Below are 20,185 nucleotides of genomic sequence, written 5' to 3'. Positions count from 1 at the left end.
ACACTTTGATTTGTTGTATGATTATATTTTGATTTTAATTTGAATTATGGTTATTGTTTCATTTTTATTTTTTCCTTCTTGTAACTTTCTGTAAAGCACTTTGAATTGTGTACGGATTTTGCTCTAAATGAGTCTGCTTTGCCTTGCCTTACTGAAATGTAATGAAGTGGTAGAGTAAAGTAATCTAAAATCATGTATAAAGCTTCTAGATAAAGTCAATCAAACAACATTCAAAACAGGTTTGTAAAAAGAGAAAGTTAGTATGACCTAAAAGGAACACAGATTAAAAAAGAAGAAGTAAAATCTAGTTTTAGAACAGTGACAACGAAAAGATGCATTTCAATCATTAGTTTATGGAACAAACTTAACAGTGGAGCAAAACAATGTAAATATATTTCTGTATTTAAAAAACGTCAATATCATGATAATGAAAATATATGGCAGAGTATGCTCACACAGTTTTTTGTTGTTTATGAAATAGAAACATATCCTTAATAGTCTTCTGAGTTGAATAGCTACTGTTGTATTTGTGTGAATAGGGGCAGATATAACTTTATTTATAGTTATTTCTTCTCCTTTTCGTTCATGGTTTATTCTAATGTTGCATCAAATATTCTTTAGTTAATATTGGGTGAATGAAATTAAAATAGAAATGGAAACATTAGGTTACATTTTTACAGGTTAGTGGCTTTTTGCTTTTTTTTAATACATTTTATTTTTACTAAATAACAATTTGGGGGCTTTGGGCACCAATGTGCTAAGCGAACACCAGTTATGTTTGAATGCAAATCGAATAGATTTTTAGTTCCCATGGTGAGAGTATACACAGAGTCCGAAGTAAGCGAAAAGAAAAATCCACTTTGAAAACACCTGCTTCTGGTAATTTGTAAAATTCTGGATATTGCTTTGGTTGTACATGCTGGATATTGGACATTATTTCCAACATATGACCGATACATAATGGCATCTTAAGTTTGTTCTCGGATTGTCTTGCTGTCCAATCATGTCAGCTTAACTTGCTAGGTATCACAGGATAGCTATGTCAACAAGTTCAGGTGCGAGGGAAAAAAATTGCTATTTTCTTTTGGGAACTTTGGAAATATGTATATCTATGCTTGCATTATCAGAATATTCTGATCCACTGACAATGGACTCCACAGCTATACAAATCTTCACAATATAGAATCCAGCATACTCCGATTTCCCCACTGATTTGCTGTTTATTCATAATATCAAATAAACATTAAAAGGTAGGTTCTGTATAAATGTAGCTCTTACTTTGATAAGAGGTTGCTCGTCTCACATGGCTGTGCAACTGATGCTTGTTAATTAGTCCCAAAGTAGAATGCTGACTAAGTTGAGTTGCCGTGAGATTGTCCGAAGCAACATGTGACGTGTTCAATACTACAGGTGCTGGACTTGAAGTTACATAATGAGATTTACTCTCCTTATAGAGCTGTGTTGTACAAAACACTGTCAGGAGGACTTGACTTTCTCTCTTCAGTCATCTTGTTGACGGTTTTCCCCTGTCGTCTGATATTATTACTCTCATTATGTTTTTTTTCTATTCTCTCTATGAGGAAATTCAAGCCACAAGTGTCCCGGTGTGTACTCTAGCACTAGATTAACTCACGCTACTGAGCTGTTCTGGATGAATGGAGGCTAATCTGGAGTTAAAACAGTCCCACCTTTCCCACAATCTCTTTTACATCATCAGACGTAATGATACTGTGAGAGCGAGAAGAAAATAGTCTCCACACAAACAAAACACATGGTAATTGTCAACACCAAAACATTCACATCTTCTGAGTCATTGAGTTTTTGTAAAGTAGATTTTAAAGTTTAATAATAACCTTGGGTTTGTACTTACCTGTGAAGGAGTGTTAGAGCCACAATGAAAACTAATCTTATTCTTATCGAATAATCTTAAGATTTTATCCCCAAAAAATTGCAATATTGCAAAAATACCTTTTTATATTTATGGGTTAGCTAAACTTATTTCAAAAGGAACATCCTTTTTTTTTTTTTTTACTCAGTTTGCAAAGATTGATCAATTACATCGATTCATTTGTTTACAAAAAATGGTTCAATCATCTATTTCAATGTTAATGATGCGCATTTATTCGGAACAAAAAGAAAGGTTATGACAAGCTGAAATGTATTTGTTAATTTTAACCATTTTCTCTAAAATACGCAATGAGGCTATAAATAGTTTTATCTGATTATGTGATTAATCCATAGATAAATCTATTACTAAAATAATGAATAGCTGCATCCCTAAATATTATACTTGTACAAGTCAACAAACATAACAAGAAGTAAGAAGAAGCAGAATTTATGTATTCCTACACTTTGACCATGTCCACATACACCATGACACTTTAGCTCTAATATTATAATAAAAACCTTCTAATTGTACAAGAATAAAGTTGCAAAAAATATGATTTTATGACTGTAATTTTCTGAGAAAATTTCACTTGTACATTTTACTGTTGCTTTTTAATTTTCGTGTGATTATAATACTACGTTTCTCTTTAGTTTTTGCAAGCACTAAATAATCAAATAATAACCTGACTGGTGTATAATCAGAATTAGAGTCAGGACCTTGACCACCTGCCAGGGGTCTGCCTTTGCAGACAATGAAATGACCCCCTTTCTGTGGGTTGACACAACAGCACATCATCAGAAAGACACTTGTTAAACAAAGCTGGAAGTTCCCCCCTCCTCTTTAGTGCTTTAACATTTGAGGACATCAGACACAAAACACTTCGACGCCAGCCTTGAACAATGAATCTGAACCAGGACTGTCAACTGTTTGTGCCACCATATAGTTTCACATGTCCAAGCCATTAGAATGGAGAGCGTAGTGGTAATTGGATAGATTTGCAGCTCCCAGACTGAATGCTTTATTGATTAAACAAGCAACTCAAATGTTGTGCAACCAGTATTTTGCAGGTTTGTTTTTATAAATAAGTCCAATGAAAATATTTTTGAAAAACATTTTTTTTTAGATTGGAGAAACTTTGCACATGACAATAGAAAAAAAACTTTGCACATGACAATAGAAAAACATTTCTTATTATTCTAATTACTAGTAGTATAGTAGGAGATGACAAAACAGCAACCTGTGCACCTAACCAGAGCCAAAACTAAGACTGACAGACAATAATACACTAAGACAAAGCTAGGCTAAATGTTGACTTATTAGCTAACTCCATTGTGGGGACACTTGATTTGCCAAATATATTGTGGTAAGGCTTGTATGACATAAAACAAACTGTTTCCAAAACTCAAATATTAGCTCCTCATTTTTTAATGGCTTCTCCATTGGTCTGTTTTGTTTCATGTGACGATGCCGGAGTCCGAGACTCTGGGTTCCACGTTGTTGACTGACCATTTTTGTAAGCAGATCCAGGGAAAAACAAAAACATCTCACACAACCAGATAATTGTGACGTGTGATTGATTAAAAAACACTCCCTTCCTGGTTTAATAAACTGGTTTCACCTGACTTCCTCAATGCTTCTTTGTGTTGATATGAACAGGTGCTCGCCACACTGACTTTACACAAACACACTTGTCCTTGATTTGAGGTCCTTTTCTGCTATATTACATGTCTACAAACTTCCGGTTTCTCAGATCCATTGATCTAAGAATGCAGGATGTTTGTTAATGATTGATGCTTGCTAAGACTAACTGCAGCAGTGATAACTCAATAACCTACAATAGGTTAAAAGGGCAGGACGGATTTAGTGTTTTTTAACAACAGATTTCAAAGTGTGATGCAGGAATGTGGCAACGGCTTAAGCAAAATGGGGAAGTAAACTTAAAGCAGAATGGACTCATCTTTAGTTGAGATTGACCAATATGAATTTTTTCAGGGCTGATATTATTAGTAAGTTTATTAGTATTATTAGTTGAAAATGAGGTCGATACTCGATTTTTGGAGCCGATATCCTTTTTAAAAATAAAAAAAATTTATAACCTTTATTTACCCAGGAAAGTCCCATTGAGGTTAATCAATTTTTAAGGGAGTCCTACACATTCATACACCAGTGTCGGTCTCTTTCTCAATCCCACAAACATGCTTCTACTCTAACAGCCTGTTTCCACGTACATTTGACACAGCCGTACACCCACCAGAGTTTTTCCACACTTTTCTCTACGCCGTGTGTTTGAGGACCTTGCATGTCAAAATACCAAATATTGGTGCCGATAATGGGTAAACCCCTAATTTAAAGGTACTTCTTTGAGAGTAAACAATCTGGGCTGACCAGAAAACTGCAGATAATGACTGTGCTACACTACCCGCTACTGCGCTAGTTTTGCCACTTTGGAAGTGTTTATTATCCACATTCACTCATTTGGTTTCTTTCTTTTCTAACACTTTTTTGTGTACCATTCCGGCAAAAGATACATGACTCAATTGGTCCTTTAGTTTTTTAAAACACTTATAAATATGTATACATACTGCAGTTCATGCCTATTTCATTACTGATTCAGTGAGTGCTTTAGGAACTGAAACCTTGCTGGTCTTTTCGCAAATCATTTAATTAACACGTGAATGTGCGATGAATGAATAGCGTGCCTTTTTGGCATCTTTGCGTTACTAAGGTCCTGGGTGAAAGTGTCAGCTGGATGTCATGGCCCTCCCTTTTTTGTTCCGTCAGAAAGCTGCCATCATGAGTTTTTAACTTTGGTTTTAATGATGTGATGAAATTCAAGTTTTCCTTGTTCAACGGCTGGTCCGCACCTAGTAAACTTATAAAGAACTTCAAAAGTCCCAGGCCACCGGTGGCTGGGTTGTAAAAAAAAAGCCTTTTATGATCATTAAACAATAAATAGGACCGAAGTGGGTGTAAGCAGTGACGTTATGTTTCCATTTCAATTAGGTAATTATTAAACAGGTTTCTGCAAATGAAGATACAGTCTCTGTACTCTGATTGCCAAAACTGATTTTGTAAGGTACTGTATGCTCACAATGTACTGTAAACCTAATATGAACTCATTTCAGGGCATATACCTCCCTGTACTTACCTGAGAAGAGTATCAGTCTGAATGCCTCCACTCAGTAGTTCCAGCCCCTCCCTGTAATATGCTTTATTCAGGCCAACATTCTTGGTAATCCAAGCTGCTACCTGGGTCCTTAGGTACTGCAATCGAAACAAGCAAATGTCTATGTGGTCTAACATTTTTGCAAATACAGTACTCTTTATTCTGCGTACGCACGTTAAATTGACTTAGTGGTGTATTACCTTACAGTTAGAAGGAAGAGGCTTTTATTTCTTATAATTAATGTTAATTGTGAGTCATTCTCATTTTGTCCGCAATTATTTTAGTTTTACAAAACAATAGTGAAATACGAGTTATTACTTCCTCTCTCTCAGTAGCGAAGATGGTCAATTGTTTTGTAGTATGCAGAGTAGTTGCGCTGCTGTTGCCGTGGCAACCTTTAGTGGTCTTTAACAGTAGAAATGCCAAGAGAGTTATGCTCAGTGTTTTGTAGTGCTTGTTCGAACATACATTTTACACTTACGGTAAATAATCAACGCCTATTCACATATTTCAAAAATGACCATGTCTTTGTTGCATGTTTACATTATTTACATCTTAATTATAATGATAGCCCCAGAACAAAAGTATCCAATGACTATGTTTACACTGCAGGCCAAAGTGGACCAAATCTGTTTTTTTCCACAATCTTTCATTTTTTTTTCCCAGTATAATGTCTCACCATCGTCAGACACCATTATTATAAAGGCGCACAGGCCCCATTATGGCCTCGACGTCACTGGCATTCGTAGTTCAAAAAAAGGAAGTTAAACGGATTCCGTAAATGAACAAGGAAGTCGCTACTACTACTACTACTTTGCAAAATAAAAGCTGCCACACCTTAAAAATGAGGGGGTTTTACACAAAAACAAAGTAATATACAGTATAAATGGGTATATATTAGGGGTGTGTATCTCTACCTTAAATGGCAATTCGATATAAACTCTCGATACATGGGTTACGAGAGGATTCTCTAACAATACTTTTTAAAATATTACGATTCGATTCGATGTGATATGATTCAATGCAATTCGATGCAGATGGAAGCTTTGTATGGTGAAAAGAAAATTAATTGTATCATGTCAGAACAATGTTGTTTATTTTTTAAATAGACACAAAACAAGTGGTGCCTGTATTAATTATGAGCACATAGTAGAAGTATCAACTTCCAGGCATTGCAATCTATAAACTTAAAGAAAAGAAGATGTAAATAAAACACTTTTGGAAAAGCTACCAGGTACTGTTGTTTGTTCAGGTAGCAACAAATAAATACAGAGAATAACAAGCTGTGCATCATATAACACCGCAGTAACACAAGTGAAAAATACAATAGATGCCACCATGTAAATTAAACAGCAGCTTCAGTGTAGAAATACTGTATTTATTTATTTATTTACTATTATGAATGCATTAAAAAAATACATTTCATAATGATTGTGAATGATTGGCAATATTCCCCAAAAAGTGCAGTTCCTTTTTAAGTGTTGTTAACTTGAAACTTTTCAGCATGAATTGTTGTTACAAACGTTTGTGTGGTGCTGCTTCTTATTTGTAATTATTCCAAGCTGATGTGTTATCTGTATGCAACAGCAGCTGAACCGAATGTGACAGTGTGTCGTAATTTGGACAATCAGCTGGATAAAAAAATACCGGAGGCAGTATAATTCGTCCAGAATCTTCACGGTCCAGAAGGACCGACACAATTAGAAAACGGTACTTGTTATACATACCTAATGAACAGTGTAGTAGTTGATGTGATTACCTCGCAGAGTTGTGGCTAAGTTGGGGCTGAAAGTCTTTCAATTAAGTTGGTTTAGGTCTGCTAGCATTAGCATCCCTTGCTCCCTCATCGCCGTCTAGCTCCATGCCATCATGTGAGTGCTCAGATTAATCGTGCTGCTGCTACTTCATCGCGGCCTTCCAAACGTTAAAAATGGCCATACTTTTATCCAGCTGAACATTCTTTGGTTCCAAACGTTAACCACACTTTAGATTTAATATTCGAGGGTGCATTGTTTGTAAACTCTGTCGGTGCTGTCTGCTATGTTGCTGTGTCGTCAGTCGCAAACGGTACTCTCGTATTACGTAGTCACAGAAATCTCGTAAGATTAGAGCGGCCATATTTCAGTTTAGTTCAGTTCAGTTTATTTCGGTACCAAAATATTCGTATCAAGACAACCCACGTCTTTTCCTGCGCACACAAATGACATGGCTCGACCAAAGACAATGTAAAAGTCGTAAACAGGTCGCATTGCCGTTTAGACTGCTGTCACATTTGAAAATATCAGATTCCAATCAGATTCGGGCTGAAATCTGATGCGAAAATATCAGATTTGAAGCACTTTGAAGAGTTTCAACTGAAAAAAAATTCTGATCTGTGTCACTTACTTGAAGCCATTACAATCCTATTTAGTGTCCAAAGTAAACAGAGCCTAATATTCCTCACTGTTGTAACAGAGCTGAATTTATTGAACACAATTATAATTTTCTTTGCCTATGTCTTTTTAATTTGCATTGATATCCAGAAGTTCCATAGATGCTTTATCTCGCAATATGATAAGCTTATTATTTTGTATTCTTGTGTATTTGCAAAAAAAAAAGCTAAGCTGTAAGTACAGCTATTGTTAGAGTTTAACCACTTTATTTACATACTCGGATATATTTTCAAAATTAGCTTGTTGTAGTTTTTAGTGATTTTGACCTTAGTGCTACTGAAGCCACATTTGGACTCCCTGTTTATTTTTAAACAATGTTCTTTAATCATTTTACAGATGGCCAATAACGTATGGCCAATTAGCTACTAGGTCCTGCCCGTGCCCCTGTGAACCTTTGTTAAATGGCGGCCATGTTTTCCAAACAATCTTGCTCAAATTTTACAAATATATGCTTGTCAGTCCCCTAAAGGTGCGTACCAGAATTCATGGTGTTCCAGTGGGTGTTGTGAGCTGTGTGGGAACTTTCAAGTCACTCTGACCTATGTGGTTTGATGGCAGCACTACCATGCGATGTATTGGTTGGTCATAACAGTAACAGCACAAGCAACATCTGTGTTTTCAGGAGTAGAAGAGTTAACTTACACAAATGCAGGTAGTCATGGGAAAAGTTGCAGTGGTTGAAAACATGATGACTTTATCTCAGACTAATTTTTATGTAGAGGAATATTTCAGTTTCAGTGTGAATATTTGTGAGTTGTGCAGCCTCCACTTGGATCCACAGAGGGGATGTGAGATGACACAAACACCCACTGGCAACAGCTAGGGCTGAACATCACAGCCGAAGCGCTACACGAAATACACTTGAGAATATTTTGTGTTGGCAACATTTAAATTGCCCGGTGGCTAAGAGGAGACGATGGAGTGGGAAGATGGCGTGATACATATGTATAACAGTCCTTTGCTGGGACATCCATAGATGTATCTTAATTCTGCTGCATTTTCTTTTCATGTGGTTGTCTTTATTTAGGCTCTCCAGCATCCATCTGTGGATCCTCTTTTCTCTGCATTGATCAGCCTTCATCTCAGTCTGTATTCCCTTTTGGTATGCTGACTCACACTGAATCAAAGCCTTTTGGATCCCTCTGATCAATGTTGGTTGATATCTCAGCTCATTCACTGATATACTCTGGCACAAAGGGCCTGATTTACTAAGATCCAAATACCACGCGCTAACCAGCATGTGCAAAAAATAAAATAGCGTGTACTATAAGTGGGCGTGTTGCGTATGATCTACTAACACTCTGTGTGCAATTGCAAAGTAAGGATTTTGCGTGCATACAGGGCTTTTACTACAGAGACCGTTGATAATTTTTTGCACATTCATGTTATCATGTTCCTACCTGTGTGCAATGTGTTGAACCACTAGTACACATTTATAATCTGCAATACCTTTTCTGAATCCCAATCTAGACAACAGAAATATATGCACACCGACAATTAATTCTTAATCCCATCATCCATCCATCCCTGCCTCAATAAAGTAATGCCGTTTTTTTTTTTTTAAACAAAGGCCACATGATACAAAGATGACACATTTTCCATTCCTTCATTTATTACCCCTGAAGTTTGGGTGTTGTTCAGTACGTAGAACAGGAACAAGGCTACAAACCGGAACTATTAATGCTGCACTTCAGGGAATAAAAACAAATTTGATTCCTAAAAATAAAATAAGTAACATTTTTCACTTTCCTATTAAAGAAGTGTAGTATATTGTATACATCTATTTTTTAATTTTTTTAATTTTAGAATTGTATTCATTGGAGGATTGCCTGCTAGCATTCTGGAGTTTTTTTAATCGTTGCATTTTCTGTATTGACAATTAACCAAGCTGTGACCCTAAAACCAAAGTAAGTCCCAAAACATAATTCTGAAATACAGTATTGTTAAACAACACACACTATTATTAATTATTTTATTGGTTTCATACGAACCATCACTTTCTGTTTAAATATGCCCATCCGTTTTCTGCCAAGCTTCTTTATTTACTGTCGGGCATGGATTACAGAAAGAAGCCACATCAAACTTGCAAGCATTGCGTATGAAGGAATTAAATAGCTTGGCATAATTTTGCATGACTAGGATTTTGCCTTTGCAGATGGTTTGTACCAAATCATGTTTATAGCGTACCGTTCTATCCACAATGGTTACGATTACTCTGAAAGTACAGGTAGTTTAGCTGTTATCCAGTCTCTGTTTTTAGTTTTGTCCTGTGCTCTAACACAAACATGTTACAATTAAGCCCAAATGTAAACACTCTCACACTATCTTTTGATCAAATTGGAATTTTATCCGGACCAGGTCACCGTATTACAAGTGTAAACACATCCTTATAGGCAGTCTCTCCAGGAACTTGTGATGTTGCGATTGCGCCAATTCACACAAATTTAACCAATTCCCGTTAATTGTACGTGACCTCGCAACTTTGTCCAATGCCTGCAACTTTTCCGCACATTTTGACCCATCAGCGTCAATTTGCCAAATTTGCTTTTGACCACTACTCTAACACGCAAGTCAACTGTCCAATTAAGACTCATGTTTGTTTCCTGATTAGATCGCAACATTTATTCTACATGAACTCCCTATTGCTCAAAAGGCACAATTGTTGTCTTCATGTGTATCAGACCGTATATTGGTTCTGGTTCTGCTTTCTGGGTAATGTAGTATATAAACATTTTGCAACTCACCATTGTCTTCACTTCCGAGTTTACATGTATTTATATATTTATCATTCAAGAACATGCAGTATCCTCATTTGAAATGGGGACCTAGTAAAGGTGCAAATTTGTTGTGCCAGACATGACAGAGCATAGCACACTCATCAGTTCACAAATGCTTTTAACATGCAGGGGTAAATGTGCTGGAAGATACATAAATGTTTAAAATGGAAAAACACTTTATAAGCGTAAAACATACACTGAGAATGTCTGCAACTTGTGAATGACAAAACCGACAGTAAGGAAGTTGTTGGTGGTGTTTCTTTAATTGTAAGTAATTATTAATATCATTCCATCCATCCAGTTTCTTCCGCTTATCCGAAGTCAAGTCGCGGGGGCAGCAGCTTAAGCAGAGAAGCCCAGAACTTCCCTCTGCCCAGCTACTTCGTCCAGCTCTTCCCTCGGGATCCAGAGGCGTTCCCGTGCCAGCTCGGAGATATAGTCTCTCCACCATGTCCCGGGTCTTCCCCGTGGTCTCCTACCGGTCGGCCACGCTCTAAACACCTCCCGAGAGAGGCGTTCGGGGGGCATTCTGACCAGATGCCCGAACCACCTCACCTGGCTCCTCCCGATGTGGAGGAGCAGCGGCATTTGTCTGAGTTCCTCCCGAATGACAGAGCTTCTCACCCTATCTCTAAGGGCGAGCCCTACCACCAGACGGAGGAAACTAATTTCAGCCGCTTGTACTCGTGATCTTGTCCTTTTGGTCTTAACCCAAATCTCATGACCATAGGTGAGGATAGGGGTATAAATCGACCAGTGAATTGAGAGCCTTGCCTTTTGGCTTAACTCCTTCTTCACCTCGAAGGACCACCTGTCGATCTCACCATCCACTCTTCCCACACTCGTGAACAAGACCCCGAGGTACTTGAACTTTTCCACTTAGGCCAGGATCTCCTCCCCAATAACTTTTCCACTTGGGGTAGGATCTCCTCCCCAACCCGTAGATGGCACTCCACCCTTTTCCGGGCGAGAATCATGGACTCAGACTTGAAAGTTCTGAGTTTCATCCCAGTCGCTTCACACTCAGCTGCGAACCGATCCAGTGAGAGCTGGAGATCCTGGTCAGATGAAGTCAGCAGGACCACATCATCCGCAAAAAGCAGAGACCTAATTCTGCAGCCACCAAACTGGATCCCCTCAATGCCCTGACTGCGTAGAAATTCTGTCCATAAAAGTTGTAAACCGAATAGGAGCTTCTTCATTACCTCGGCTACCTCGTAGTCCCCAGGCACTGCTTCCTCATTGGAAGACGTGTAGATGGGATTGAGGAGGTCTTCGAAGTAATCCTTTCAACGATCCACAATATCTCCAGTCGACATCAGCAGCACACCGTCCGCATTATACACGGTGTCGACAGTGCCCTGCTTCCCCCTCCTGAGGCAGCGGATGGTGGTCCGTAAACGCTTCGAAGCCGTCCGGAAGTCGTTCTCCATGGCTTGTCCGAACTCCTCCCATGTCCGATGTTTTGCCTCTGCTACCGCCAAAGCCGCACACCGCTTGGCCTGTCGGTACCTGTCATTAGTTATAATTGATTAAAACATCACAGTAATTTGACAATGATTTCTGACTATGTGCTTTTACTGCCATTTAGTTTTTACTTTTAAGTCGTTGGGATATAAACGAGTAAAACATTAATTGGGTTTCTCTAATTTTGTTGAAATCCTGTGTTTTTTAAGGTTAAAAATAAGAGGAACACTTAAATGTTTGATAATTCATTAAATCACAAGTTGTTTCAATGTTATTGGACAAAAATAAGCCTTGAAACTGCTGCAAATTCAGTTATTTTCGGCTACAACAATCACAGAAAAATAGCGCAACTGAATCACAAACTGGAGTTGCAAATTCATATCAGTTCTAGTTTGAATCTAAAAGATCGACGGTATATTCTTTACATCATTGTGAGCTGGGTGCTGGTTTTCACTTGCAGATTGACTACATTGTCAAAACACTTAACAGTGCTCGTCAGTTTGGTTCAAACATTCACAAAAATGCATATCCACTTAATGTAATTTCTGGAATAACTGTACAACGCTGTTTAACGGTGACACACCCACAGTGTCAGAGGCATGTGTTGTAAACAAGGCTGGCTTTTGCGTGCATGTAGGGTTGTACGGTATACTGGTTCTAATTAAGTACTGCGTTACTAACGGGGAAAAAAACTGTACTAAACTGCCTCTGAAAAGTACGGGTATCTTTATTTATTTATTTTTACAGGCATGACTGTGCACTGTCGTCATGTTGTGACATTGCTGTTTTTACGAGCAGAGAAGCATGTTTGGCAACGCACATGCAGTGTGTAGACAGAAAGGGAGAATTGACACATTTTGTCTTAAAAACTAATGATAAAGGTGAAGCTGTAATACTGGAACGCCGCTCAGCAAGAAGTGCTTTAAAACATGGCTAGTTAGCTAGTGGCTAATGTCTATCCGCAGTCAGCAGTGTTTTCGCAGTGATATTCGTGTCGGGACAGCCCAGCTCCAGTTTTCGTCTATGCAGCAACATGTGAATGAAAAGAACACTTACCTGCCTCACCTATATTAAACAATTAGAAATATTTGTACTGTATTTGTGCTTGCAGTCAGCACTTAGTGTCACTCTCTCCTTGTGACTACTCTCCACAGCAAATCCTATAGAGTAATTATCATTTTAACAAGGAAATGCTGCCGTTCCAGTATTGTGGTGGTTTCCAGATACAACTTCATTAAGTTGCTTTCCTGTTGAAAACAGAACTATTTGCTTATTCAATGTGATAGTTAGGTACTTAGTGTCATGTTGTAATGCGGAAGATCCCGCTTAAAGTACCAGTAGAGTGGTAAAACGAGTTGACTTTACATGCTAAATTGGGTTTCATTGTATCCATTAAACCATATCCAGTTGTACTTAGAATCCGCAAAGTATGTGAAAACACCATTTAAACATGACAAAATGCCACAAATTCAGTCAGCTATTTTGAATATTCCACCATGTTATCAGATCAGTCATACTGGAAATAAGCACAAATTGAAAAGAGATGTGGTTTATATCGTTAATATTTCTTGTGTAAGTCAAGAACACATATGCTTGGCTTTTTTTTATGCATTCGAAATCGCAAATAAATTGAGTCAACAGAGCTAGGGTCTTCTGTTGCACTCATTATACTCTTTCTAAAATCATCCTGAAAGCGCCAACAATACCCCATTTACATGTCATGACCTGAAAATTAACCAAATATTAGTGATATTGTTATTGTAAGCGCCAACGCAGACAGACTATTTTAGCAACTCAGTGATAGCAGTGAACTTAAACTCGCTTACTCTGCTGTTGTTGACACGCTATAAGCTTGCGGCTGCTTTTGCTTCATCTCAAACTTGCTAAAAGTAAATTCTAGATTATAATTCATGCACCTCTCACCTGGTAGTAGACAAATGTTGCCATGGTCTGACGGGCTGGTCGACTTTCACATCCCCACAAGATGGCGAAAAAGACTCCAAAAGACGCTTCCCGCAGGATCTTTTTTTTAACCCTTCGTGAGCATTGCGATTAATTCTTCATCTAAACGAGATTATGTGAGCGTCCCGTCTGTCGGCATCCCAGCGAGAGTGGAAATATTACAGTATTTTGGTTTGTTAAGTTTGTATGTTCAGCACCTAGCAATGTTGCGGATGCTAGTGTCACAATGAAACTGCATCCATTACTTGTCTTCTAAAACTTAATGCTCATCCTCTTTGTGTTCGGGCTCAAAATTATAAGTGAAGTGAATTACATTTATATAGCGCTTTTTCTCAAGTCACTCAAAGCGCTTTACATTGTGAAACCCAATATCTAAGTTGCATTTAAACCAGTGTGGGTGGCACTGGGAGCAGGTGGGTAAAGTGTCTTGCCCAAGGACACAACGGAAGTGACTAGGATGGCGGAAGCGGGGATCGAACCTCAAGTTGCTGGCATGGCCGCACTACCAACTGAGCTATACCGCCCCTATAAGGTCGTGGATCATAATTTTCCCAAAGTAATCGTTGTTGGCTCTCACAAAGTCTGCTTGATTAAAGTTAAAAGTTCAAGTACCAATGATTGTCTCACACACACACACACACACACACACACACACACACACACACACGAGGTGTGGCGAAATTATTCTCTGCATTTGACCCATCACCCTTGATCACCCCTGGGATGTGAGGGGAGCAGTGAGCAGCAGCGGTGGCCGCGCCCAGGAATCATTTTTGGTGATTTAACCCCAAATTCCAACCCTTGATGCTGAGTGCCAAGCAGGGAGGTTTAGCATTGTTGTTGATGGGGAAGGGATCTTTGGTTCCTAGCGCGACATCACAGATCACGTGACTGGCTTCCTCATCTCTCAAAATGGCTCGGGAATCTCTGTGAGATTGATACTTTTTTGATCAAATCTATTTATTCGCAAACTTTGTAAGTCTTTAAGTGTCCTAAATCAGATATATGATAATGATAAATGGGTTGTACTTGTATAGCGCTTTTCTACCTTCAAGGTACTCAAAGCGCTTTGACACTACTTCCACATTTACCCATTCACACACACATTCACACACTGATGGAGGGAGCTGCCATGCAAGGCGCTAACCAGCAACCATCAGGAGCAAGGGTGAAGTGTCTTGCTCAGGACACAACGGACATTACGAGGTTGGTACTAGGTGGGGATTGAACGAGGGACCCTCGGGTCGCGCACGGCCATTCTTCCACTGCGCCACGCCGTCCCGATAATAGCTTCAATATAGAGTAAAGTTGTTTTTCCACTCTACTGGTACTTTAAATTGATCATGCCTATGTCGACAATTGGGCTGCAGCTATCAATTATTTTAGTAATATCGATTAGTTTGTTTGATCAATTGAGTAATTGGATGAAATACACTACATAGCTTCCATGCGTATTTTATGGAAAATAGTTTAAATAAACAAAATGGTCTGCTTGCCTTCCTTGTCATATCAGTCATTCTTTTTTTGTAGTAAATGCACAGCATTGAAATTGCACTTTTAACACGTGCGCATTAATGTTTTAATTAAAAAAGCTCTCGCTGTTTGCCACCATACAGATCATAGCAGCACACACCACCACCCTCTATTAAGGTGGCCAGGCAGAAAAATATGTCCGCATATTTGAAGTTCCGGACACTCATTCATTCTGAATTTGATACGTTTTTTATTAGTTACACACACATGATTAATCGACTGTTTAAGCAGTATTGACCTGTATGTTCTAAGTCTAAAATAAATGTTTTACTCCTCCAACCTGCAAAATGTTTTTACTTTTCTCTCTTTTGTCTGTTTTCAGTGTTTTTCATTGGTGTTGTACAACTTTGCTGCTTTTCTTCGTTTTCCTCCTTTCTTTTTTTAGCAGTCTATCTATCACTTGTTCTTTCCTCTCTCATCACGTCTTTGCATAAACCTCCCCCTTTGCGTTGCTGCTTTTCAGACTCTCAGGCATGCTGGGTTAAGGCTTGTTCAATCACACTAGATTGGAAGACTTTATTGTAATGGGGCAGGACCTGTGAACTTTGACCCGTCAACCTTTTTACGCCGCTACAATTCCAAACCTCGTGTCTTGGGGGAAGAACATTCCCACAGGCATGGGATTTACGTAATCTTCCTTTAACTATAATCTACAAATACTACCCACTTTTAAATTGTGGTTTTCTTAACACAGCTACCTAGAGATTGCATAATTTAAATGCAAAAATAATTTAATCATTCATTAATAAATTAAAAAAACATCCAACAATTTCATCATGATACAATATCCAATGAATGCATCATTTAAAATAGTTTTAAATTACAAAAATATTAAGAAAATGCAAAATTAAAGAATAATATGAGGCAGAAAAAACTAAAAATATCCAGAGATGGTATAATTTAAAAAGTCAACAAAAATAGTTACTGTACTAAATCCATCAATTAAAGGGGTCATATTATGTTATTATATTATTTTTTTACATTAAAACAATGTCTTGTTGTGTGCATAGCATGTAATGGTGGTTCTTTGGTCAATATTTTGCATAGATTATGTTTTATAGACTATCTTCAGGTCACTTTCTGACTGTCTCTTCAGGATGCGCCATTTTGTGGGCGGTCTTATTTACGTGCCTCCACTGTGTTCCATTTACTTGGGAAGTGGGAAATCGGAGCTAGGAACGACGTTACAGCCGAGTTGAGAGCGTTTCAGTTACGAAGTCAGAAATCAAGATGACCACATCCATGAAAGCTATTTTTGCATTTGCCTTGTCTGTACAGTATATATTTATGTGAATATATGCACTCTTTCTGCAACCTTCAAACACGGTGGATGAAGAGAAACCCCATGCGCTATTGCTAGCAATGTAGAAAGTATATACAACATGAATAAATGTAGTTTAAACTACAGTGACGTTACATACATAAACTTACAACAATAAATTGTATATGGCTGATTTACTGCGACAAAAACTAATCAGAAGTGCTAATAACGAATATTATAGAAGCGGATATCATTGTTTACATCCAGAGCAGCCATATTTGAAATAAACTCGGGGGTGGAGAGAATGCTCCGACTTTCCGAGTCGGAAATCCGACCTCGAGGGCCATTCCAGTGAAATTCCGACTAAGAACTCGGAAATTCCGACTTCTCAGTACAAATGGTACACACCATTTGTTTTCTCACCGTCAACCATGTTGTAGTTTTTAGTGCTTCCATATGGAGTCTACTTACAGATATAAGTTCGAACGGAGCATGCATGTGCATGTACGAGCCATTCTGCTCCACAACGAGAGGATTCAAAACAAGGAACTACTTTGTGTTACAACTGAATAAATAATGGCAGACTCACTCAAAGCTCTTTGGGTAAACCTCTACCCTAACTGTTAATGGCGTAACAAAGGCAAAATTTAGAAGAAGGCAAAATCATAGATATCTCCGCCATGCCTCCATGGTTTGATTTCAGATTTTCTGGACTTACACAGATCCCAAATCCACAAAAACATGTACCAATAGCTAAGAAAGGTTGGTTTTGCATACTACAAAACCCAAACCCAGTAAAGTTGGCACATTGTGTAAATCGTAAATAAAAACAAAATACAATGATTTGCATTTTTCAACTTATATTCAATGAATACACTGCAAAGACAAGACAAGCTGTTCGAACTGAGAAACTTTTTTTTTTTGTTACAAATAATCACTAACTTACAATTTAATGGCAGCAACACATTGCAAAAAAGTTGGCACAGGGGCATTTTTACCACTGTGTTACCTCACCTTTCCTTTTAACAACACTCTGTATTGATTGATTGATTTAAACTTTTATTAGTAGATTGCACAGTACAGTACATATTCCGTACAATTGACCACTAAATGGTAACACCCGCATAGGTTTTTCAACTTGTTTAAGTCGGGGTCCACATTAATCAATTCATGGTAACTTTGGGAACTGAGGAGACCAATTTCTGAAGCTTTTCAGGTGGAATTATTTCCCATTCTTGCCTGATGTACAGCTTAAGTTGTTCAACAGTCCGGGGTCTCTGTTGTCGAATTTAACGTTTCATAGTGCGCCACACATTTTCAATGGGAGACATGTCTGGACTACAGGCAGCCCAGTCTAGTACCCACACTCTTTTACTAGAAAGCCACGCTGTTTTAACACCTGCAGAATGTGGCTTGGCATCGTGTTGCTGAAATAAGCAGGGACATCCATGAAAAAGACGTTGCTTGGATGGCAACATATGTATGTACCTTTCAGCAATAACGGTGCCTTCACAGGTGTGTAAGTTAGCCATGCCCTGGGCAATAATACAACCCCATACCGTGTGTTGTTGATAAATGTTACTCTCTTTGCATATTGGAGTTTTAACTTGCACTTACAGATGTAGCGACGAACTGTAGTTACTGACAGTGGTTTTCTGAAGTGTTCCTGAGCCCATGTGGTGATCTCCTATATACACTGATGCAGTACCGCATGAGCGATCGAAGGTCGTGCAGTGATTTCTTCAGATCCTCTGAACCTTTTGATGATATTGCGGACCGTAGATGGTGAAATCCCTAAATTCCTGGCAACAGCTCGTTGAGAAATGTTGTTCTTAAACTGTTCGACAATTTGCTCACGCATTTGTTCACAAAGTGGTGACCCTCACCACACCCTTGTTTGTGAATGACTGAGTATTTCATGGAAACTGCTTTTATACCCAATCATGCCACCCACCTGTTCCCAATTAGCCTGTTCACCTGTGGGATGTTTGATGAGCGTTCCTCAACTTTCTCAGTCTTTTTTGCCACTTGTGTCAGCTTTTTTTAAACATGTTGCAGGCATCAAATTCCAATTGAGCTTATATTTGCAAAAAATAACAAAGTTTACCAGTTTGAACTTTAAGTATCTTATCTTTGCAGTCTATTCAATTGAATATAGGTTGAAAAGGATTTGCAAATCATTGTATTCTGTTTTTATTTACGATTTACAGAACGTGACAACTTCACTGGTTTTGGGTTTTGTATGTCCCTTTTTAAAAACACATATGTTTATTGACTGCAACATTAAGAAATAACAAAAATATCTACAGACTGCATCATGAGTAGGAATGCATCTTTTTAGAAAATGTTAAAGTTAAAGTACCAATGATTGTCACACACACACACTAGGTGTGGCGAAATTATTCTCTGCATTTGACCCATCACCCTTGATCACCCCCTGGGAGGTGAGGGGAGCAGTGGGCAGCAGCGGTGGCCGCGCCCAGGAATCATTTTTGGTGATTTAACCCCCAATTCCATCCCTTGATGCTGAGTGCCAAGCAGGGAAGTAATGGGTCCCATTTTTATAGTCTTTGGTATGACTCGGCCGGGGTTTGAACCCACAACCTACCGATCTCAGGGCGGACACTCTAACCACTAAGCCACTGAGTACTGAGTAAAAATGTCACTGCATACCAAAATGTAAATGTCACTGTCTATCTGTGTTGGCCCTGCGATAAGGTTGTGACTTGTCTAGGGCGTATCCCGCCTCCCGAGAGGGTGTTTGGAAGGATGGATGGATATTTAAGAGGACCTTTTCATTTTCAGCCATCTGATTTTTGGACTCCTACAGAGTATAGACGATTACCTCCACTGAAAGCTTTGTAAATCTTTAATGCTTAATTTTTTGCATCTAGTAAAAACAGTCTGTGTAATTAACACCAACACCCCCTGGCCCTCCTTTGTGTACGCGTCACACCGATCCCACCCCGCCGTGATTGGTCACACTCCTGTTGACTTCCGAGCAGTGGAGCAGCACACAGACACATAAATCCCAAAGCAGAGCGGTAGAGAAGGCAGGCCAATAACATTTATATGGGCATACCCATGTAAGTACGTCCGGCAAACATCGGTGACCCCACTTTTAAAAAACAATAAAACAACCGCTCTAAAACTGCTTGCAGGGCTCACTTCCAAGTGCATGAACCTTATTGACACTTTGACATTATGACAACATTTATAGGTCAAAAAAGACGAAAAGCAAAATTGATCCCCTTTATTAAGGGAATAAACATTATTCTGAGCACTTTGGTTTTCCTCCAGAAAAAGGTGCTTTTATTGTGATAAATAATTCCAATGGAGTTGGACTGCTCTATGGTTTATTTAATGATCACAGACTGAAAATAATCATATACCATCTCTCTTCCTATCATCCTCCAGCACAGCCAGGAGGAGCAGCTACCGATCATCATGTGTACACAGGCCTATCCTGACACAGGCCATAAGAGCCCACTGTTTGCTGGAGACGTGGAGGAGGACGAAGGCAAGGAGAGAGACTCGGATAGAGACAGTGCTGTGGAGAGCACCCAAGGCTCTGACACTTCAGAGGGGCTAACCAGACTGGGGGACAAGGAAGATATCTTGGGTGATCTTTTCTTCACCTCTGACAAGTACGTTACATCTGATGTCTTGTTTGAAAATCAAGATTAGGTTGTTTTCTTA

At 38.7% G+C, this 20,185-nt stretch overlaps 1 protein-coding gene across 6 annotated transcripts in view; it reads left to right on the top strand.

The window, feature by feature from the left end:
• rab11fip4b (RAB11 family interacting protein 4 (class II) b) overlaps nucleotides 1–20,185 on the top strand; it is a 102,645-nt gene that overhangs the window by 60,794 nt on the left and 21,666 nt on the right. For all 6 annotated transcript variants that reach the window (XM_061983752.1, XM_061983749.1, XM_061983750.1 and 3 more), the window contains one exon: nucleotides 19,904–20,133. In XM_061983752.1, coding sequence (XP_061839736.1) covers nucleotides 19,934–20,133 — 200 coding nt within the window. In that variant the 5' untranslated portion in view covers nucleotides 19,904–19,933. The remainder of the gene's footprint in view (nucleotides 1–19,903; nucleotides 20,134–20,185) is intronic.

Source organism: Nerophis lumbriciformis, linkage group LG25, assembly GCF_033978685.3.
Source record: "Nerophis lumbriciformis linkage group LG25, RoL_Nlum_v2.1, whole genome shotgun sequence".
Lineage (NCBI taxonomy): Eukaryota > Metazoa > Chordata > Actinopteri > Syngnathiformes > Syngnathidae > Nerophis > Nerophis lumbriciformis.
Note: the sequence above shows the minus strand (reverse complement) of the source record. Positions and strands in the feature narration are given on the sequence as shown.